The sequence below is a fragment of the Xenopus laevis genome, chromosome 7S (genome assembly GCF_017654675.1).
Source record: "Xenopus laevis strain J_2021 chromosome 7S, Xenopus_laevis_v10.1, whole genome shotgun sequence".
NCBI classification, from domain to species: Eukaryota; Metazoa; Chordata; class Amphibia; order Anura; family Pipidae; genus Xenopus; species Xenopus laevis.
The window spans coordinates 70,141,135-70,164,951 of NC_054384.1; the positions used below are offsets into that span (position 1 = coordinate 70,141,135).

Genomic DNA, 23,817 nt, shown 5'->3' on the forward strand with positions numbered 1-23,817 from the left:
AGACAGGTAAACAAATGGAAAAGAGTGGAGGTGGGTGGAGGAGAGCAAGGTAAACATAGTAACACAATAGAGTGACAGAGAAGTTGTTTTCAGAGGGGACCCCTAAGGGAGTAATGAACAATAGGTTGGACATATGTGTAGGTGCACTGACATTGTGAGAGGGAAGGAGGGAGCAGCTGGGTGCCCAGATCCTGCCTCTAAATATGGACACTTTAAGAATTCCTTATAAGGGTTGTATAGATTTCAGTACAGTCTTGAAATACATTTTATAAGTGCCTTTATTTAAAGGAATAAATCGCCAACTCAGGATAGGTGTAAAATGAAACCGGAAACAAAGGAAAACACAATGAAAAACAGGCAGGGTAAAATAAACAAACAATCAAAAGGAAAGGGAAAATAACTTGCCAAAGTGCAGTGGAAATAATGACACATGAAATCAGAATAAAGAAAGAAAATTGTAACACACAAAGGCAGTCACTAGGTTGTTCACAATAAGAGGGTTTCATAGGATATTACAGTCCCACAGAAGCAGCCTGATTTGTGTGTGTGTGTGTGTGTGTGTGTGTGTGTGGGGGGGGGGGGGGGTTGGCGGCATATTCTCCCTCCCTTGCATGACTTTTCCAGGGGTGGAAAGCAAGAATGTGTGTGATTGGCTGTGACTGCAGCCGGCTAGGAGAACGTCCCATCCCCCTGAATGGTAGCCAGCTGCTGGAAGAGACACAGGGAAAGAGAGGAAGGAGTGAGAGAAAGGGAGGGGAGAGAGTTGGAAAGGGAGGGCAGGGAGAGAAGGGAGGGAAGACAGAAAGAAAGAGATAGAGACCATTTGACCTGGCACAGGATATCCACCCTTAAACGAAAGGAGAGTTTGCCAGGCAAGCAGGCACAGGGCCAGCTCTCCCCCTTCATTCACCTCCAGCATTGAACTGGCATCCTAATTCCTGAACCAGCCCAGAGTTGAGAGGAGGACAGGAGCCGGCACACATACAAGCAAGGATATATATACACCATCTGAGATGTACATGTACGTATACCAGAATAGATGCTGATGACCACATTAACAGAGCCCTTATTAAGACAAGCATGATTAACTCTTAAGACTGAAATTGGAATATACACTGAAGAACAGATGCACACAGCACAACTGGTAAACTTAGAGGAAGCAGAATTTTACCTACAGTGTGTGAAGGACGTTGAAGCAGCTCGTTAAGAAGAAAGTTGGTAAGGCACAGTACCTGGTCAGTTGGTCTATACACACTTCGCACACATATGCCATAAGCTGGATAACAGAATGGCGCATATACAGCTCCCGATACACTGGCACTTGGAGGTGGATATATTTGGGCAAAAATAAGACTGGAACAGCTCAGCTGCCACATTTTCCAGAGAGAGGGAAAACAAAAGAAAATAATAATTTATTTTTGTGCCGGTAACATTCTATTCAAGGTTTTCATCCTATATTGTATTGATGTAACCCCTCAGCATTGTGTGATTTTACTCAGCAGAAGCTGCCATCCAGTAATCGCTTGGAGTGTAAAAATACAGCACACATGCATATTATACATGTGCTTTTTGCAGTACACCCACTAATGAAATGTCAAAATAGCATTCTGGCCTCCGGGCCAGAGTTAAAAATATCTCAAAGGCAAGTACCCATAATAACTTTTGCTTTCCCTGTACTCTAACTAACAGAATGTTACAGCTTTGCAGTTTGTTGGTTATATGTGATTTCTGTAAGGATGATTATGGACAGATAGAGACAGAATGCCCCAGAAGTAAATATCAATGTCAAGGTTGAAATGTGCAGCTATTAACATAGTTCAGTCACTAGAAGCGATGTTTTATGTTGCTGGCTCCCACATACTGTGGCTTAGGAGGAATCCTTTGCATGGCATCAACTCACTTATTATTGATTACTGCTGTGACTCTGGGCGATTTCAATGAGTTATTTATTATTGCTCGGCCTAGGCAGTAGGTGTGTTACTCATTCTAGTTGTTTCCCACTTAATAAAACTAGATTATGCAGCAATAAAAAGAGTGACTGTACTCAAGGCTTCTGTGGCAAGTTGTGTGTCAGTTAACAAAGGCCTAAAATATGTTTTTTATATAGATGTGTAGCCCTCTATTATGTTTAACCATTAGTTTAAGTAAAGATAGTATGATGGCGGTTGTAGGTAAAATTGTATGTTTATATTTCTGAAGATCTTGATATATGCCTAGCATTCCTATACCAGTTTAGACCCTGCTACAATACAATAGGGAAACAAGTAACAGAACGAATGTCTGGATCTCTTACTAGAATAAGAACAGGTAATTGAAAATGACATCACATTTTCCATGTGATGCTAATGCAATGTGCTTTATGGCTGACTCTGACACATCTCTAGCACATGCCAAGAATCCAGACATCTCCCTTGGTAGATTTTCATAGCCTCAGGACAGCGAAGTGTGTTGTGAAATAGTCTCACGAAACTGTAGTTTAAGGCGGTTACCTGTAAAACCACAAAGCAGTTTCCCTACTATACCTGCGTTTTACAAAACCACACCCTATAAAACCTTCATAGCTTTTTCTCCTAGAGGAATTCTCAAAGCATTAAAGAAATCAACCAAAAATAAATTAAATGCACCATGTTAGCCTTTACCCTCTGTTTTTCTTTAAATAGCTGCTATTCCATGGCCTGCTTTTCCATCCCAGTGTAATTTCTGTCCCTTCTGGCAGAATAAATGTTTAAGTGGTGTGAGGTGCTGCTTTCTCACAAGGTATTAGAACACACTTCCTATAATTAGCCTGGAGTTTTCAATGACTCTAACAGGCGGATTCTAAATATGAACAATGGGGCAGAGCAGCATTTAATAGCCTGAGCTGTGATTCTCAGGAAGCACAACTGTGCCATTGGTCTACACACTACTATTGCTTTAGATGAGCAAATTTAACTTTATCATCTCGGGAATGAAAAAGATTTCTTACAAAAAGTAGCACACTGCAAGATTTCTATAATCCTGTTGGATATATTAGTTTCCCAGTATGTTATGCTGGCTGGCTGCTGAATCTCACTACACATGTCTGCTATAGTACAGGGACCCGTGTTCACACTTTGCTTCAGTGTTCATTTGTACAAGCACCCATGAACTGTGATAAGTAAAAATGTGTAACACAAATCTATAACACAACGCTTTTAGAGGTTATAGATATCAGTCAGTGCGTACTGCCCCGTATTAAGTGCTTTTATTAGAAATTTCCCTTGTTTTTCTGAAAATCTGTGGTAACCATAAGTGCTAAATTGCACCAGTAAGTGTAAGTTGCCAGTAGCAAACGTTGATTTTATTTAATAATTTGATGTCAACTGTTCAAAACTAACTGCAGAATGGTTGCTATTGGCAGTTGCGTAATTTTTTCTCCGAGTGCATTTGAACAGTTTAGGGGTTGTGCACTTCAAACACTTTTTTCAGTTCAGTTGGTTTCAGATCGTTCACCAGAAATATACCTTTTCTAATTACATTCTATTTATGTAAATTTTTCTAATATTGAAGTGTAAAGTTAAATTTTTCACCATCTAAAGCAGCTCTGGGGAAGGGGGGTCCCCTGACTCTTTAACTGTTTTAAATTGATACATTATTTGATACATTTGTTATCTTTGGCTCTGCTGGAGTTACTAATGTTCATTGATTTGTGGAGGGGTCGTCCTCCGATAGCTCAAGCACCGTACATGGATAATTGCAGGGCCAAGTGTGCGGGTGCAATTTCTGCCTAAATCGAGGATTCGTACGATTTTCGAACCGTGTGTGGAGAGTCCCAACATTTTTCGTCCGGCGGAGATTGGTCGTTTGGTCAATCGGACAGGTTAGAAAATTTCTGTCGGCTGCCGATAATATCTCTGCGTGTATTGCCGATCGTACGATTTTCAGTGGGAGACCGTCACTAGCTTTGGTTGGACATAGATATCGTACGATTGCTGTCAGGGGCAGAACATTGCTGATCTGTTCTTTAACTAATCTGACTGGTAAGACTTTGATCTGAATGGTTAGTGGCGGGTCGGGAGATGGGAAAGTCCGATCGTACGATGATTCGTACGATCGGATCTTTGCATCTATGGCCATCTTAACTCCTGCTGAGCAGAATCCCTGAACTTCATTAAAAGTGGAACTTAGGGTGGCCATACACATAGAGATCCACTCGTTTGTCGATTTTGCCAAACAATCGGATCTCTCCCCGATATGACCACCTTGAGGTGGGTGATATCAAGCTGATCTGATCGGGAGCTCTAGGGCCCAACGATTGGATCATAACAGGCGGTCGGATCGCGGAACAGATGCAGCGGGATTTTTACCTCTTCTCAATCTACACCTGCCCGACTCTTGGGCAGATATCGATCTGGGAAGCCCGTCGGAGGGCTCCACATGGGCCAATAAGCTGCGGACTGGGTCTGTCTGCAGTTTTTATCAGCCCGTCTATGAACTGATAAGCCACCTTTAGAATTGATAAAATAGTTGCTAATGTTCCACAGATAATGCTGAGAAATGAGGAAGTTGGCCCGACCCACGGTTAAACTCACGGGCTTCAGCCAGCCCGTACATCACTAGCTTCTGGATCACTGAGCTGCCAGACTAAAAAGAGAAAGGAACATTACATTTAAACTTGCATTTTGGGAAAATGGTAAAAAATAAAAGATGGAAAACAGTTGAAAAGGTTTTTGTTTATGGTAAACAATCTGAAAACAACTGAAGTGAAAAAAGTATTTGGAAGGTGAACAAACCCCTTTAAGGTGTAGTCCACCTCACATAATTGATTCTGTGGTGCTTTGCTTTCCATTTACTCCACTACTCATGGCAAAGGCCTAAACAGGCTTGCATTAAAAGCCTTTTTGCTTAGGGTCATTAATGATTTAGACATTAAATCTACTCCCTTCTCCATTATTGCTTGAAAACCTAAAGCTTGGTTTGTTGGTATTCTTTAATAATGAAGTTTGAGGGCCCTGCAGTAACCAAAACACTAATACTAAATGATAACTTATAGAAAAGAAATGCAGTGCTGCAATCTTTAAATGTTTTTTGTAGCTTTAACTTTAATATGTGCAAACGTCCATTTGGTGAACTGCATGCAAGTTGCAGCACATGCTATAACAGTTGTGTATAAATGCCATTACTTCTGACACTAATAGCATTGTCTTTCATTCCACTGCAAGTCTGTGGCGTGTTTAGGCACAACCCACACATGGAACCCTGGAATTACTAGCAGGTTAAGGCTGGTGTTCATTTCAGAGTACCCTTGAGTCCATGCCAGCAACTGCATGAAGTATATCAGAGCAGCAAGTTGAACAGGGGCTCACACCAAGGGGCAGATTTACAGGCGTAGAGGACAATTCGCTAGAGACCACCGCTATCGTAGTTCTTCACCCTATCACCAGGCGAATTTTCGCTGAGGCGAAGGATCGTTAATCCGCCAATTAACTAAGGTGCGAATTTTACAGAACATTACCTCTTTCGCCAGAGTTTCCTTCGCCAGCATAGACCTGGCGAACTGATAAGATGAAGCTACATCCTCCTCATTCTTATGTCAGTGACATCATATCCTGTATGCCAAAAAGTTTTTCATATTTTAAAGTGGGATTGCCTTCAAAAATTCTAACTATTGAAGATTTTTGTGTTAAAACATTTTTACAACCATTTGAGGGGCATGCCACATTTGTTTTAGGGTGGGCTCATGTCTAGGGCATTAAAAGATCTCTTTTGTCTTTATTATGCTTCCTTTTTTAATAATAAGTGGCCACTATTGATGGGCGAAATTGTGCCGTTTTTTGATGCCGGCGTCCGTATTTTACGCCGGTGTCCATTTTTTTGACGCCAGCGAATTTTCGCGGCCGTTTCGCAAATTTATTCGCCATTGGTGAATCACACAAATTAGTCACGAATTCGCACCTGGCGAATAAATTCGCCCATCACTAGTGGCCACACAGACAAATAAGCTGCCAAATAAGAAGCTTACATCTGCTTGTGTATAAGCCACCTTTAGGCTTCTTTAGGTACGTACTGCACGTGTGCTTGTCTACCTTCCAAGCATCATGCAGAATGGTGCAGCTGGTCCTATACATTTTCTTTTGCTTTGTAGACCACTGCAGAGATCACCATTTTATCTATAGAAATTAGTTTTTAGAGGCATGCTTATCATAAGATCCTTTTGCAATTCTTGGTGTACTTTGATGACTTAGACAACATTTCTCATGTTATGATATCATTTGTTGACAGAGCAAGAAGCAGCTATTACAATGTGAACCGATAAAAAAAAGAACCTTTTGGGTAATGCATATGGGGTGTACCTGAGCATATTTTCCACCATGTTTTTTTAGTAGCCAAAACAGGTGCATTGCCCTTTTTCAAATTACTCAGAGAATTACTCTAAGACCTAGTTTAGAACTAGAACATATTTGCATACTCTCAGCCTGTTTAGGTACAGTGTTACCAAAACTACAGTACATATAATAGGGGATTATATAAGGAAAGAAGGGATTAATGTGCAATTATAAATTTAACACATTTGAGCCTGATATTTGCAAGTGAACCACAATTGTGAATACAGGCCTGGTATTATTAAGCAAGTGACCTTGTTGAAGAAGTCAGACAGTTAATTTAACATGGATTTATCAAGCCCAGAGGCATAAAGGTGATATTTGCTTTCGGTGTGCATGTTTTTTCCATTAAGGGAAAAGTATAATTCTGTAGAATATGCAATCAACGCCTTTGTCACGATAAAATGAAATCTCTGGTACATGGCTTTCATTGCAGCCTTATTTTTGCATAGCAGAGTAAAAGAGGTATATGAAAGAGAAGACACATGAAAGCTGGACTACTTTCAATACACTAATACAGAAAATATCCCCACAGTCTATTTAAAAGATAAGACTCTTCTTCTTTTGCTAATATATATTATCTTTTCATGCTCTCCTTCTCCTTTCATTTTGCATGTGATTTTCTTTGAAAATGGCCAGTATTTTAACAAGAATAAAATAACTATGGGCATGGTTGTCAGCGCATTCCCTAATAATAAATGCTAGTTGCTTCTAAATGTTCATGTTTTTACATGCATTACTGCTCCAGAAATATGCAGCTCAGAATAAGTCCAGTTAAGTTCCCATATTTATCTTATACTTACCGTAGTTAACGCTTTACCAACCAAGGACTGACAAAGGCATGTGAGTACATAGATTCTGTACAATAGGGATCTTGCAGCCTTTGGTTTTCCATGAGTTGGTAATATACTCACTGTCTTAGTGCTGCACTTGCTTGGCATAGTCCTCCTGTAGCCAAATTGTATGCCTTTTCTGCTGGGAAGTCCCTAAGTATTAGATGTGGTGGTTACTTACTATAGCAGAATGTTTGTAATGATTCTCATTTCAAATACTGATGTAAATGATGTATACGTTTTGTAAAGCATTGCAGATTGTCAGCACAGTATGAAAAGGATAAGAATTATAATAATATGTTAGGATAAGATATCACTAACTTTGTCCTGAGTTAAGGCAGGGTATGATGACTAACCTAGTGTTGTACTACGGGGGGGGGGGGGGGGGTGAATTCAACATCATCATAATTTATTTATGTAGTACAGGTATAAGATCTGTTATGCAGAAACCAGTTATCCATAAAGCTCCAAATTACTAAAAGTCTGTCTCCCATAGACTGCATTTTATCCAAATAATCAACATTTTTAAAAAATTATTTGCTTTTTCTCCATAATAATAAAAAAGTAGCTTGTACGTGATCTAAGATATAATTAATCCTTATTGGATGCAAAACCAGCCTATTGTGTTTTTTAATATTTACACGATTATTTCGTTTTGACATAAGTTATGAAGATACAATTTACTGAAAGATCCGTTATCCGGAAAACCCCAGGTCCCGATGATTCTGGATAGCAGGTCCCATACCTGTACCACCAATGTATGCACCATACAATAATTTCTAACAAACAAGGGTCACACAGTTTGTTACAGAATACAAATAGGATCATCGTGGCTGCAATTAAAGAATTATAAATATTTACAATACTGTCAAATGTAAATATTTTATAAATGAATAGGGTAATGGGGGCACTTCCCTTTTATTTTAATGGGCATTGCCTGCACAGTCAGCAACTGGACAGTGATTATTGCAGGAAAATATGTCTATATATAATTTACAGCAAAAATCATGGCATGCTGATAGTCTAGGAGGGATTCCTATACTTATAAATAACTCACAGCTGTTTCAGCCTTAACATTTCCCAGGAAAAGTAGCAAAATGAATATGTACTGTGAGCAATAGCATGGCTTTCTCTTCGTGATCCAAGAGGGGAAGGATGAGAAGCCAAGCCCTGTCCCAGTCACACCTATTCTGCCCACATCTTTAAAGGCAAAACAGCTCACTAATGACACAAAGCATTTACATTTCTGGAATTCCAGTGTTAGTGATAAAAGGGCAGGACATTTAATGCAGGCTTCGAGGTACTAATAGCAGTCTGTTTGTATAGGGCATACTGGGTGATCAAATTACCATTAAGTTCTATAATGAGAGAAAAACAGAGCTGAATGTCTGTAGGTAAAATCAATTTATTTGTAATCCCTTAGTAGTCAGGCATAGATTAACCTAGCTTTGTTTTCCTGTGTTAAACTATCTCCGGAAGTGTCTACCCTCCTCCAACACTAGAAAAATCTGCCCCAAACAGAAGATGTGGCTAAGGACATTGGAGCACGTTATATTCTTGTTAGTTGGATTTAAAGGGTTGTTCAAGAGAAAAACTGATCATTTATGAATTTCAGAGAAAAATAAAAAATATCTAACTATTCTTGTTGAGCTAAACAAGAGTAATGAAGTGTAATCAGTACTTTTTTTATTTTTAATGAGACCACTGGAGGGCACTCTTATACACATACATACATACATACTCGCAATTTGGAAAAAAGTGCTGGCCTGGGAATGCTTTATTCCAAATTGCGAGTATATGATTGATATTTGGCCATCCTGCAATTGCTTTGTTGGAGTGCGGATACTGAAGATATAATATATACAGTGGTTTTACAGCACTTCATTAGAAATAAATGACCCAGGTGCTACCTGTGAAGAGCTGCAGTGATAACTATCCAATTCACACTGGGAGCCTTTAAAAGTTAAAAACACATTTTATTTATTAATACATTTTAAAATAACATATCATTTTTCACAAAGTGGAAACAAAGAGAAAATATATTATTAAATATATTATTAATTTATTAATTAACTTATTTGTAAATGGGTAAATGGATATTCTAAAGTGTTTAATGTCACATGATAATTTGGCCTCTGGGGGCACTATGGTGCTCATTTTCATCTAAAAATACATTTCATATTACATGTACCCCATCAGGAGCATCTACTAATCTATATGACTGTTTTCAGAATAACTGGGGCATTTCCTGACTATTTACAGCATTGTGTTAAAAAAGTTTAATAAGGCTATAGCCTTGCCTGAATTTTTATGTTAGCAGTTTGTTGGCTTTTGATCCATGTGCTTGCCCATATTTTTACACTGCTGTTTCTTTATCTAATGCAGGGTGTATGATTTGCCTGGGTCAGTCCACTTTCTTTAGATTTAACCACCCAGCTGAAGCTCACTGGATGAAAACCATGATTCCTTCCACTGGGAGAAGCCCTGCGCCAGGCTTGTACCCATCAGGTGACAAACTTTGAATATTATCTTGGATAAGAATATCAAGCTATTACACAGCTATGATGGTGTAGAGATGTTGAGACTTGTAGTGAAACATCAGCTGAATTGTCTGGAGATGTGGTGCTGCAGATGTAATTTTTTTAATTGAAAAAGTCAGTGTAAATATTTTTTTAATCCACTGCAAACATAATTTGCTTAACACTTTAAGAGGATCAACACTAATATTCCAATAGCTCCTAAAAATGCTAACTCTCTGTTTAACTCCATCTTTCTTTTTAGAGTCTTCATCCTCCTTGTTAAATGGTTCTCGTGATGCAACTTACCCAAGAACTGTACCCTCCCATACCTCACTAGTAAGCTCCATTGAGAAAAATCTTCAGGATATCATGGACTCATTAGTTTTAGAAGGGCCTGCACCACTGAGCAGGAAGCTTTCCCAGACCTCACTCAACAATATTACCCTTATGACCAATGGAGAGGGCAGACGGCACATGCTTTCACCTCAAACAAGTCCACCTTACTCAAACTCAGGATACGACAATACCTTTCCCTCCCCACTCTCTTCTCCTGGAAGTGGAAGTCTCACTAGCCCCTCTCCAGGGCAAGATGCAGGAACACCAACAGCACCCCCTGTGGTGCCACTTCGAACTTCTAGCTTTAGCCATTCCTTGTCACGACCAGTTCCCACATATGGAGGAAGCAACCTTGACCTACGTTCTAATCGCAGTGCAGGAAGTGGGTCTCTGCTCAGTCCTTCAAGCCCAGCAACAGGAGGTAGAATGGGGGGACTTAGTATGCCAAGCAGTCCACTCTTCGGTAGTAAGTTTCATCACCAGATCACAGACCGCCCAACCAGCCCTTTTAGACAGGTGGTAGGACCAACACGAAGTCTGCCACCAGAGAGTCCAAGACTTGGGAGGAAGAACCTTGAAAGCATGAGGGACCTACCCCCACTTAGCCCTTCTATGCCACGTAGAAGTTCATCTAGCTCCTTTAAGCCTGCTTCAGACAGCCCATCTCGAGTGCCAGACAGCCCCAGCACTTTAGGACGACGTCGGGTGGGTAGTGCTAGCTCTCCTGGCACTGAAAATAATACAAACACAAGGCAGGTAAGGGAGCGCAGCCCATCTCCCTCCTCTCTTCAAGAGACCTCCCGTCGACTAACTCCAGCATATAGCATGGGATCACTGGGAACCCCTTCACAAAGCCCCCGGGCACAAAGAAAAGGGCCTATGCTACGGGAACGCAAAAACAGCATCAGTGAAATTTCTGGAAACCAAGAAGAGCTAATGGACTACCATAGGAGGCAGAGAGAAGAAAGACTTAGAGAGCAGGAAATGGAAAGGCTGGTAAGTATTTAACCTGATACTTTAGCCTGAAATGTACAGTAATTAAAAGTAAAAACTGCCTTCTTTAAACCAATGCTTTCATAATGACACGTTTAAAAGTAGCTAAGTCACTATAAAATATAAAATTCATGTTATGTTCCTATTTCATTTTAGAAACATAAGGGAGAACCACATACATGCATACAATTTATCAGAATAAGTTGAATTTTGAATATGACACTGTGAGATGCAAAGTAGAGGGGTCTGAAAGGAAAGCTAAGTGATAACAATTTTAATAACAATAATGATCTAGCCTCAGAATTCTTCTTTTTTCTGGTTGCTTGGGTAACTGAAAAAAGATAATAGATAAAGGGCATTTTGAACACTACAGTAATTAGTTGTAAAACAGCAGCAGTCACAACACCCTTATTGTCTGTCAATGCGGAAGCCCAATACCTAAAGCACACTAAGGGACAGATTTACAGTATGTGAGATTGGAATTCATCCACATAAGAATTCACCCACTATTCATTCCCATGGGATTTGTATGAGCTTATTTATCATATGGTGAGTTCTAACATTCATTGATAAATACACTTCAAAAACTAACATAGGAATATATAGAAAGGGAAAGAGTTTTTTTGTGGTAAAGTCTAATCTCACATTTTGATAAATCTACCCCAAAGTTTATAACAGGATTTCAGTTCTTAAATTAATTGGTCTTTTGGGGACTCGTGTACAGCAAGTCAGATTTTGTCTTTATCTTTAAACAAATTTAACAGTTTTGCTGTGAAGGGTAGTAGTATAAAGCATTATAACAGTATAAGGCTAGTGCCAGACATTGCTGACAACAAGCTGAGAATCAGCTCTTCGCTGCTTGATGTGCCTGCACTTTGATACATTGCTTCAATTTGGGTACAGGCAGATGCCGACAGATTTTGGCACCAAAATGCAAAATCTCAAATTTAGGCACTGAGATCTGCCATGTTTGCCTGCACCCAAGCTGAGGCAATGTATCTGAGTCCAGGCTCATTAAGCAGGGGAGGAGCAGCAGAAGAGCAGATTATTGGGTCCCGTTTCTCCACAGGCCAATATCTGCAAACATCTGGTCCTAGCCAAATGTTGCTGGACAAAACACAGTCAGGGGAATGTAATTAAATCTCGCAATGCAATATTGTTCCTTAAACTGTTATTACATTGCGAATTTTTGCGTATTGCGAATTTTAATTGCGCACTCTTACGAAGTGCTTGAAAGTGTCATAATCTTTTGGAGCAAACATAACGACTTTTTCAGTAAGAAGTTTTATTACATTTACTGCGCATTGGCGCAAACTATAAAATTTGCAAATGGTCTTCCAGTGTCGGAAGTGGTCGCTAAAACAAAAGCTATATTAATTTAGCACAAAGCAAAATTTGTTCGCCCAGAGGCATAACTTTTATTACATTCCCCCGAGTATGTTAGCAAATTTGACTGCTAAAATATTCAGGGGGGTCGCCTGTGAATGCAGTACTTGAATTTTTTTTAGGAAGCTATCAGCAATAGTTCTCTGCAGTTTGTTATCTGCATTTTTCTAGAAAAAGCTTCTGGTTGATATCATTTTTTAATGACATATAACTGCCCACAAATTCATTAGACACGGCAAAAAACAAAGCACAGAGCCATTTAGAGATTGAAAAAAAAAGAAACATTTGCTTTAGTTATACGACAGCTGAGAGGCTGACCTTGGATATCCCTGTTCTGAATAAAGGAGCACAGTTGGTAGACTGAGTCTTAGTTGTGTTGGGCCAGTTGGAAGATACAATTCGCTATCATATAAAATTGAAAACAGAACTTGCTTCATTGATTTTTCTTCAAAAACAAAAGTAACCATTGCAGCCCAGGTTTAATTCTCAGATGCATGCATTATGTCAAATTCATTTGATTATTTATTGAAAATGTGTTTTCTGCATACTATATATAACCATACAAGTGTCCTGCTATGTAGGGCTGTATTTACTATATAGTTACCTGTGGGCCCCTGACTAGCGTGTCAGCGTTAGGGAGGCGGTTGCCTACTAGGTGGCTGTATGGGATAAAACACCTTTTTTGCCAATTCACCCTCACTGGATTTTAAACACAAGTATCTGATGGGAGGCTGGAGGCAATGTTTTTCTTCTAGAGTTTAGTGTTTTCCTTTTGTTTTAGCTTTTCCAGCTGAGGAAGAGGGGAGTACACTGCTCTTCTGCATTTGACTCTTGCACAGGATAGTCTTATACTAAACAGTACATGTTTTTTTGGGGGAGGGGTCTACACCCCTCTTTGACAGGTTTGGTGAAGCCTCCCTCATTCGGATGTTTCATACTTCTCACATCCAATATACGCTGGAGTAATTATTATTTTGGAGACATTTATGTTGCTTGGGGATAACAGATATGACCAGAAAATGACAAAAATTTGCTTTTGGGATTTTGAAGGGTTATTGTACTCTAATGGCTAATATTTTCAGAATGGGTATGTGCTTATACTGTGCCAGGAGACCAGTGTGAATTATATAGTGTTTGCTGAAGAGGTTAAATTCATCGCCCTACCCTAAATCTTGTCAGTCAGCTGGCTTGGGGAGGGGTGTAGATAGAGATCTGTAAAGTTTTTTTGAGGCACACAGCTGCTCTGATTTAATTCCAAGGGGTCTGTATGTAGAATGGATCTGCAGCCATTCCTGTCTCCCCTCCGACATGACACCCATGGATGATGTGTGGTTTTATCTGCTAAACCTAGCACGAAGGGGCTTGGAAAGCAAGAGGGTGTCTGGGATCAGCAAAGAGGTATAAAATAGTCAAATGCTCTCAAGGAGTCAGACTGTATCATATCAAATGAAGACAAATGTTTTTTGTATGCTCTTTATTGCCAGAGAAATATAAAATGTGGTAATCGGGTTGCAATCAGTATTATTTTCACTTTAAATGAAAATGTCTATTAGTGGCTTCTGGCAGTTTCATTGGAATCTTGTAAACAGAGCAGTCCACATCCCTCATATTAGCACATCATTAATCATTTGTTTTTGGACACATTTCTTTTATTAGATCTTTTAAAATGTGTACAAAAGGTGACTTTCCTGCAGCTATAAACAATGCCTGTAATAGGACCATGTGATTTGTTTTTTTAATGGAGCCTGGTACATGGTCAGTAGTTAGATTCAGCACATGCTACTGATCCTGATGCAGGAGGCCCTTTCCTGTAGTGGTTGTCAGATTTTTTGTAGTAAACAAATTTACACATCTAGAATATAGAAATTGAAAAAAATAATTAAACAAAAAATGTATTGCATTTAATTTTTTCAGAAGTTGGCTCTTAAGTCACATGACTTAAAAGTTTCAAATTTGGTTTGGTGAACAGATTTTGATCAAATCATGCAACTAGTGGCTGCATCCTGGATTCAGTACATACCTATTTTTGTTTTTGGCTGTGTTAAATTGCTAAGTAAAACCAAGTAAGTATTTTTCAATTGTAATCATAATTGAACTTTATTTCCTATAATTCCAGTATAATTGCATCTGGCACGTCAGTGAATTGAACATATTTGAGTATAATTGTCCCTACTTTATAAGTTGCTGAACTTCAGTTGCTTGCAGTGCAAGTCAGGCAACATTAAGTGGCTATAGGAGCAGCAGTTTTGATTACAGGGTTTTCTTGCATAAATTTGCTCTGTACATAATGCCCTAAGGTGTACACAGCCCACAATTTGATAAGTTGTTTGTGCATCTGCTCCTAATAAAATAAATGAGCCAGTTACCTAACTACCCTCTTCCTCTTGCAGACAAGTGGTTTCCTTACCGTGTTTGCTGCGGCATGATCTCTGGCAGGTCCCGAGGGGTAGTGGGTCCGGGTGCAATTGCACCCCTGCTCTCCCGGTAGTTACACCACTGAAATGATCTTTATGTTATGGGTACACCAAATACAGGATTTCATCTGGCATTCATCTGAATTACAGCACATTTTGCAGGATTCAGATTTAGCCAACTCCTTAGTCTGGATTCAGTTCAGCGGAACACTTACCCCCATGAATTTTGGAAGGCACTACTTGTGCCCAGGTGTATTAACTCACAGCAACCAATAAAAGGATCAATTTTTAACAGGTAGTCATTAAATAATATATGCTGATTTGTTTGCAATACATTGATGCACCTGGGCTGACTTTGTGTCTTTTAATCTCATCCAGACGTGCGTTGTAGCCTGCACGCTCTGGTTTTAAAGCATTCAGAAGAAATGCAGATTATAAATTTAAATGGGCAGCATGTTCAACCCTCATTTGGCACTTGCATGCATCTGTGTCAGTACTTGACCATTAAGGAAGAGTTGGTTGCTTTCATTCTTGCACTTGCCTGTAGATGAGCACTTTAAAATGGAGCACAGGTTAAAGCACTCGTCTGAACAAGCCCTTAGTTGTTTTACTTCAAAGCTCTGGACAAGTGAAATAAACATGTTTCTGTTCTCAGATAATGCACTTAAATTTGAATCCTTGTAAAGTAGAGTTCCTTTTTATTTTTTGAGTATTTGGCCAGATCCAAAAAGGATGGCTTTAGTGCATCGCAGGACCTTATATCCACTTACTTTGCTTGAATATGTACTGGTACACGCGTGGGCCTTTCTCCTACCTTTGTGCAATCCTAGCTCAGTCTCACCAGCAGCCCTGTGATTACAGAAGAAAGATGGTTGAGATTAGAACAATAAATGCAAGCATACAAAGCCATAACTATAGTGAATACACACCCTGCGATTGCAAGGGAGACAAGATTGTAAAGAGCCTAATGAGGCCCTAAATATAATGATCAGTTTTAATGATAAATTAGGTCAACTTTAGTAACTTTTTTTTCTCCAGGCATTAGGGCAATGCACATGAGTGTTTTCTCTGCCTGAAAAGGTCAGTAATTGGAGAGGAGTCTACCCCACCTCTTCCTGACTTCCTAACACCATGTTACACGTAGTTCTTGGCCTGAAAATGCATGTTTTCGGACCTAGAACTGTGTACCTGCTGTGTTTCCATTGTCATTTTTCACGAGTCAGTGTGAGGCAGCATGGATGCGTTGGGGCTTTCTATTACGGAAAAATTCAAATCTATGGTGCTAGACCCCCTGGGCAATGAGGGGTTAAGGCATAGTTATATTTCTGAATTCTAATAAAATTATGTAAAATTGTGGGCAATTGTTTCAGCAGTTGGTCAATTATTTTACATACAGTATAAGCTCAGTTTTACAAACCCTGATTTTAGGTTTTCCTGCATTTTACATAATTTTTTTGCACCAACCAATATATAATCATTTATACTGTCCCTGATTTTACATTTTGCTACACTTTACACCATTTTTGTTCTTGTCCCCTGAAAAACATAAAATGGGGGCTCTACTGTATATATAATCCCTCACAAAACATGATTCAGATTGGGTTTAGACAGGCACTTAAGTGGACCATACACAGGCAGATTTAGGCAGCCAATATGACCCTAACAAACAAGGGAAAGTTGTGCTCGCCACTAATTTTTAAAACCATTAGGCGGGGGTGCAATGAGGCTGTGACCACAAAATACATATAGACAAATACAAGAGTCCTCTGCACTCACCCATTATCAATATATTTAAAGTGATACTGACACTAAAAAATGAATTTTAGCATATGAATGTACATTAAATGTTACCTATAGGTCATGTTGATCATTTTTTGCTGAGAGTTTTGTTTTTGTATATAATTGTTAGTTGAAGTTCCTAAGCCTGACTCTCTGACACTCTGAGTTTGCCAACCTGACTGTCCCATCTCAGCCTGTTAGTTACAGTTTCTAATGCTAACGGACTCCTGCTGCACAAATATGGCAGCCCCCTCATACAGGAACATGGGGGATCAGACAGGTAATGTAAAAGCATCATGCAAATACTTTATGGCAAAGTTAGAAGTAGCTTGCAAAGCCAATATTATAATAGATGTAAAAAAAAGTTTAATTTCAGGTGTCAGTATCTCTTTAAGACATGTTGTGCATACTGCTACTGAGAAATGCCTTACCCTTTAAACAACACAGGGATTGTTTGTCCATATAGTGCAATATATTTAAGCTGGCCAACTACGTCAAAGTCATCCCATACCTGGCCAGTCATATGCTCAATTTTCATCTGATTCATTAAGAATTCTATTGCTTCATTATACATTTTACAAAAGGGACTATTTTTACTTGCAACTTACTTGCTGCTTTCAAAGTAAAACTCCCAAACTTGGCCGCCATTTTATTAGACACCAGTGGCCCTTTCAGACTGAATTGACAGTTTGTCAGTTTATCTGCTGTCACTTTCTGACAAATATCTAACAAATCTGATTTACAGCTATCGGGCAGGATTGAAAATCTCATTGGGTGAGGGCCCTCTCCCAGTGGACCTGCATAGGCACTCATTATGATCTGATCATTGGCCTGGGGGGCAAATGATTAGGTCAGACCAATTTGGTCCAGCATGTAGGTAGCCAAATCTTAAAGATCTGCTCATCTGTTGACCTTGCCAAACAAGCATATCTTAATGCCTATGGCCAGCCTTAGAATACATGTGAATCTTGCTAAATATGCTGGGATTTGAACATAATCCTGAGCCGAATACTGGATTTGTGCATGCATATTTAGTATCCTTCCCTACTGTTAATGTTTTCCTGCATGTACATTTTCCCCTCTGTGCTAATCAGTATATTTATTAACCGGAATCAAGCTTTAAAACCATCCGCTTGTTTTAGTCTTCTCATCTTTTGCAGTTTGGTTTAAAGCAGAACGAGTCTGTCTGATACAAATTCCTGCATTTTACAAGTTAGATGCTACTAATATTAAATGTGGGTCTGACTCATGCTCTCATACACGGAAGAATCAGATTACAATCTGACTTTCATACACTGCTACACTATAGAATCAGATTACAGTGAAAGCCAAGCACGGCAAACCAATCAAAGAGAAAGTACTTATCTTGTTGCTTAGATCCATTGCTGCTTCATAGCTCACACTGGGCCAAAGCACCTGTTTGGTAACCAATTCCTTTTCCAACAAACAATACGTTGTATGCAGCTATGATTTCGGTTTATGCCTCAGGAACTCCAAGGCAGAAATGTGAATTTTGCTTTCGAAGAATAACTCAGCTAGTACTGTAATGTAACCTGTCGTTGTTCTCCAAATCTTCATTATTTTTGCCTTTATTAGTTGTTTTAAATGTTAGAGGGGGCGTTAGCAAATGCGTAACATTTTGAAGAAAATCAAATAAATGATGCAAAGTTAAAAAAACACTATGGCCTAATCAGTGTTGGTCTGTTAAACACAAGCTGTTCATGTGGTTTATATCTCTTATTTGCAACTCGGCTAGCCATTTTCAGGAATGTTGTGTGTGAATTTACAGAGGGGCTTCTTGAATTACCACCAGTATTGCCTGGTATTTGCAAGTGAGTATATCAGTGGGCTCTAGACACATTCAAATAGATGCTGACAAAAGCTCACAGCCAATAAACTGTTATTTTTAGGAAATGCTCACTGACGCACAATTCAACCAATAATACAAGGTCTATTCAATGGAAAGGTATTTCTAGACATTATATCACCGCCCATGAGCTTGATTTCACAAGGTGAAAGTGACAAAGTTCCCCCGTGCATTTAACATTTCTTTAAAGACTGCTCTCTTCAGTGGTATATAGTACTGTTAATTGGAATATAGTACTAACTATACTGTATACAACTTAATCTATAGCCAGTCTCAGTCCCATTAAGAATCCTATCTCGTTTTTTTGATGTCCTATCAGACAATTTTTTCTATTTTCTATATATCAACATATGCCACAATCCTGTTAATTTTGGTAGTGACAAATTGCAAACTATAGTCGGTTTATGTATCTGGAAAGATGCAGATTATCCGAAGACATACTCCTCTGTACTTTACAGGGACAGCACATACTCCATCATACAGTTCAAAATTTGTCCTGGTTTAATTCACACACAGTACTAAGATTATAGTGGCAATCCTATGTGGGAGGGGGAGTGAACAGGTGGTAATGCTGAACAAGCAGGCAGGTGTGAAGTCGATCTGATAATGTAGCAGTGTACGTGAGAGACATGAATGGGAGGAGCAGAGAATAGACAGCCCCAGGGTATGGTGAGTTTTTTAATACAGGTAGGATGTAATGTTGATTTGGGGCCTTGAAGTTTACACTGGACATGACAGGTTTGTGTGTGTTTAACATAAAGTATGTATGTATTATATATTTGTATGCCTTTCTGTAGGGTCCCATATGTGTTTGCCTCCCCATTGCAACATGTTTGTGTCTGTATGTGAAATTTAAAATAAATAAAGTATCAAGAAAAAAGAGTGGAATGAGATAAAGCATTACATTTATGCATCCTGTTGAATTTGCATAATAAAATTAGTTCAGGTTTTTAATGTTCAAAAACTTTTCTGGAACATTGTGCAACGGAAATTGATGCTGCCCAAAGCATGTATTCTGTGCAGTTTCACCTTCTCACAGTTCTTCCTTGTATCTGGAATCTGCAAAGTGTACAATGTATTGACTCTTTAAATGTACAGAGCCTTGGCAAGTTCTGTAGGCTATCCTCCTAAAATCATCTTGAGCCTAGAGATTTGTGTTATATTTTGGATATGTACATGAATCTTTCTAAATAGTTATACAGAAAGACTATAGAATGAGACCATGATATAAAACATTGTTCACCTGTTCACACCTTATTCAAAATGCTAATGGGCACCAGCACTGTCACTGTATGTAGTACATATTAGAATGATAGCTTTCCTGTCTCCTGCTCTGTTCTGCCTTCCCTCCCTGTGTGTGCCATTCTCTGCTTGCCCACTGCTGCCTGTGTGTGCCATTCTCTGCTTGCCCACTGCTGCTTGTGTGTGCCATTCTCTGCTTGCCCAGTGCTGCTTGTGTGTGCCATTCTCTGCTTGCCCAGTGCTGCTTGTGTGTGCCATTCTCTGCTTGCCCAGTGCTGCTTGGGTGTGCCATTCTCTGCTTACTCAGTGCTGCTTGGGTGTGCCATTCTCTGCTTGCCCTACGCTACCTGTGGTATGTAAGCCTGTTAGGGGTTTGTTCTTGGGGTTTGTTAGCATTTGGAAATTGTTGTTAAGGGCCCCTAAGGTGTTTAATCATGTGTTGGGGGGGGGTTGTTGTATTATCCACGGGGAGGATGAGGCATATGGATTTAAGGGGATCTTTTTAACTTCAATTTTTGACATATGAGTGATGAGGGATTTGCCTGCAGTGAGCACCAACCATTTGGTTTTTTGGTGTGCTACCACCGTTAATGTGGCTATGATCTTAAAAGTTATTGTGGTAATATGGGTGTAGTTTACAGTGGGTGTGGTTTAAAAGGGGGAGTGGTCAACATTGACTTCCATTATCGGCCCTCCACCACATAGGCCAGTAAAATTTTGGCCCTCGGTACCACAGAAGTTGGACAGCACTAATATAAAATATAAAGATATTAGGTTTCAGGATTATTCTGTTTGCTAGCATTTATGCACAGAACAAAAAATACTTAGTCTCAAGTCACTAGTATTCACTAGTGCTAAACTAAGGAATTTACAAATAGTCTTTGAAAGACAGATACATTTTAGGAAACACTGCTGTCTCTGGGAGATTTTATATATCAAAGGAATCCCTTCAATTTAGGTGTACTTTTGTAGACATTGTGCGGAGTCCGTTTTCCTTAAGAAGCACATAGACCTGGGATCTGCTCCATTTAAGAAGATATGGTTAAATTGTAACATCTGTTTTGAAGATATCTCCTGTCATTGTAAGACCCATTCAATATTCATGATCTATTATGTAGTACTTTGTATTGTAATATAGAAAAATATAGCTATTCTGGTTAAGATACTAAATGGACCTCATGGGTTTGAGTGATTTATTCACACCTTCTCAACCCAAGAAAAGCTATATGAGGCTCTCCATCTGTTTCTGAAATATAATTCCTATTATTCTTTGTTTTGGAATGATTTTAATAATATATTGATTGTTGCAAATCCTCTGCACTCATAGATCATCCCCCAAGAGATGGTCTACAATTGCAGAAGGATTGCTATACAAAGAATATTTTATGTGCAGCGGGGATAGCTTGTTGGGGCTGCTGAGGCTCAGGGTGTTTGTGGCAATATCAAGGCCACAGATATACAAATGTTACCCAGATTTCTTCATAGACAACTGTTATTGTGTTGCTTTATCTAGAGATGAAGTGCATTAATTACATCTTCCTCATTGTTCCTAAAGTACAACAGGAGTAATAGTTAAAACATGGGTATGTCTATGAAGGTTTTCATTCATCCAGGTCATGGTATATCTAGTAGAAGTAAATCTAGAGCAACTGGACTTGCTGATTAATCATTAAAGATGTTTCACTACTCATCCAAGCCGCTTCTTCAGTTCAACTGACTGGTACGGGAAATCCTCAGCATATAAACTCTTCCAATAATCCAATCACAATGGTGCAGTGTATCTATCCAATGAGGTGACAATTAAAACTCACAGTGGTTGTGAACGCTGTGTAGTTGATAGAATTAAAACATGGATAGGAGAACTGTATGCAACATGTGGCTGTAGTTTTAGGGATACCTTAATGCCAGTTTGTTTGCAATATTATAACAGACTTTTACTGTTGGTATAGAAGAAATTTAAGCACTTACAACTGATCAGAGAGTAGATGTGTTGAACTGTTATGTCTCATTTTTAGGAACGGCAGAGGCTGGAAACCATTTTAAACTTGTGTGCAGAATACAGTAAAACAGATGATACAACACTTCCAGTTCGCCTGGAGGAGATAAGGGGCTTCCCCTCCCTGGGGGGCACAGAGGAAAACACTGCATCCCTCTACACTCGTAGACCATCTTGGGAGAACACCAGGAGCACCAATCTAGAGAGCACAGGCAATAGGGTAAAAGCACGGGGGGAACAGAATGAGGAGGAGATTCAGAGAGAAGAGAACAGCAGTACGGAGAGTACCCAACATGAGGTGAGAGGCTTAATATTTAGTGATAGGGAAACCAAAATGTGATTGGCTGCCAGAACTATGTGGGGGTTAATCAACACCACACAGGTTCTTAGATACCAATATAACATAAAGTTTTATGCAATATTTTATCCTAGGTAAAGGTCTAACAAAACTATTTGCTACTATGGGTAATCCTTCTGTTATCTATTATGCCATAATGACATTTGTCAGAAGTGTAAATAAAATGATAATTCTTACTGCTTTTTCTTTTGCATATAGCTCATTATTGTGTAATGTCATAAGTGGCAAGTTGTCTTCATACTTGAACACATTTATGGAATATTCACTTCAGCTGAGAAGAGGCAGTGCTTTGCGAACAGATTTTTAGTTTAGCGCTACGTTGTACAATATATTTTTTTATATTTTGGTAAATATAGATTTATATAGTAGTGTGGGCCACAAATAACTGTAAAGGATTCAGTAACATAAAACTGAATGTATCCATAACATAAAATGAAAATCTGTATTTATTTCAACTGCCATTTTCCCAAGCAGGAAGATGCAGTAAGCCCAACTGGGGATGCAGAATTACTAGTCCTGGTGGAGCAACGCAGGCAGACCCTGGGACGTGTGGATCAGCTAAAGAATAGAGTGACTGAGTTAGAGGGTCAGTTGCAGGAAAGCGCAAGGGAGGTGAGTATTCTAGGCTGAAGAGTAGGAGTGGAGTTTTCATCTTCTTATGTGGATAAATCTGTATGTTTGTAATCTCAATAACACTGTGGGAATTAAGCAAAAACTGAATTGGAATTTCTGGACAAAGCCAACAATAAAGATAGTGAGCCTCTCTGTAATATAAATATATAATAATTAATAATCTTCCTTGCCAATAGGCAGAGATGGAACGTGCCCTTTTGCAAGGGGAACGGGAGGCTGAGCTTTCCCAATTGCAACATGAGCAGAGGATGGCCCAACAACTGCAGGACAGTCTGGCTGACTTTGAAAACAACATCCAGAAAGAAAAAGACAAGGTACCAAATATCCCACGTGATAGTTGCCCTGGCTGGAAAAGAGTCGGCTTTTTATCACAAATTACTTTCTTATCTATCCACTACAATATTTCCAACTCCTATTTTTCTTTGATTTTTGGGATAAATTTGTATTTTAACTTCTAAAATGTCCTTTCTTCAAATATATTTATTATAAATATATTTATTTTAACACCTTGCATTGCCAGAGAGGCCTGCAAACGTAACCACTCCATTTAAACAGTATTCCCCTCTTTTTAACATGAACTCTTTCAGTTGAGCTTATGTAGAAAAGGTACCTAAACACTAGCTGAACGTCTGCGATTATAACTATAAATGTGGAATCAGGTATAGTTCTACTCTATCTATACTCTATCTATATGTGAAAAGTCAGATAACAGTTTATTCACCTTTTTTACATTAGCCCAACTGAATGAGCTCATGTCAAAAAGGGGGTAAATTTTCTCTCTAAGCTTAATTGGGGAGGAGAAGGTAGAAATCCACAGACTCATTCCCGCATGGATGTAATATTCCTGCAAGTTTACAAGACCGTTACACATGGACAAAAGCTTCTGTACCTGGTTGTCATTTTCTATTTGTAAATAGGGTAATTATGGGAGAATAAGGGAATGCACCTCCTCTCAGTCGAGGAAAATAGAAGGTTTACGTTTAAATTTAGATGCAATTTCATATAAAATTGGGTTGATTAAATGTAGGTTACATACAAGAACAGAATCTGATCAGTCTATTCTGTCAAATGCATTTTTTCTGTTTGATTTGTTTGTTTTTAATTGCTTCAAATGTATGTG

At 39.1% G+C, this 23,817-nt stretch overlaps 1 protein-coding gene across 18 annotated transcripts in view; it reads left to right on the forward strand.

Moving 5' to 3' along the window:
• Positions 1 to 23,817, forward strand: part of phldb1.S (pleckstrin homology-like domain, family B, member 1 S homeolog) — an 89,616-nt gene that overhangs the window by 38,039 nt on the left and 27,760 nt on the right. For 11 of the 18 annotated variants that reach the window (XM_018241989.2, XM_018241985.2, XM_018241981.2 and 8 more), the window contains exons 5-9: positions 9,560 to 9,682; positions 9,956 to 11,025; positions 21,726 to 22,004; positions 22,536 to 22,676; positions 22,874 to 23,011. In XM_018241989.2, the coding sequence (XP_018097478.1) occupies positions 9,560 to 9,682; positions 9,956 to 11,025; positions 21,726 to 22,004; positions 22,536 to 22,676; positions 22,874 to 23,011 (1,751 nt within the window). 18 annotated transcript variants of the gene reach the window in all.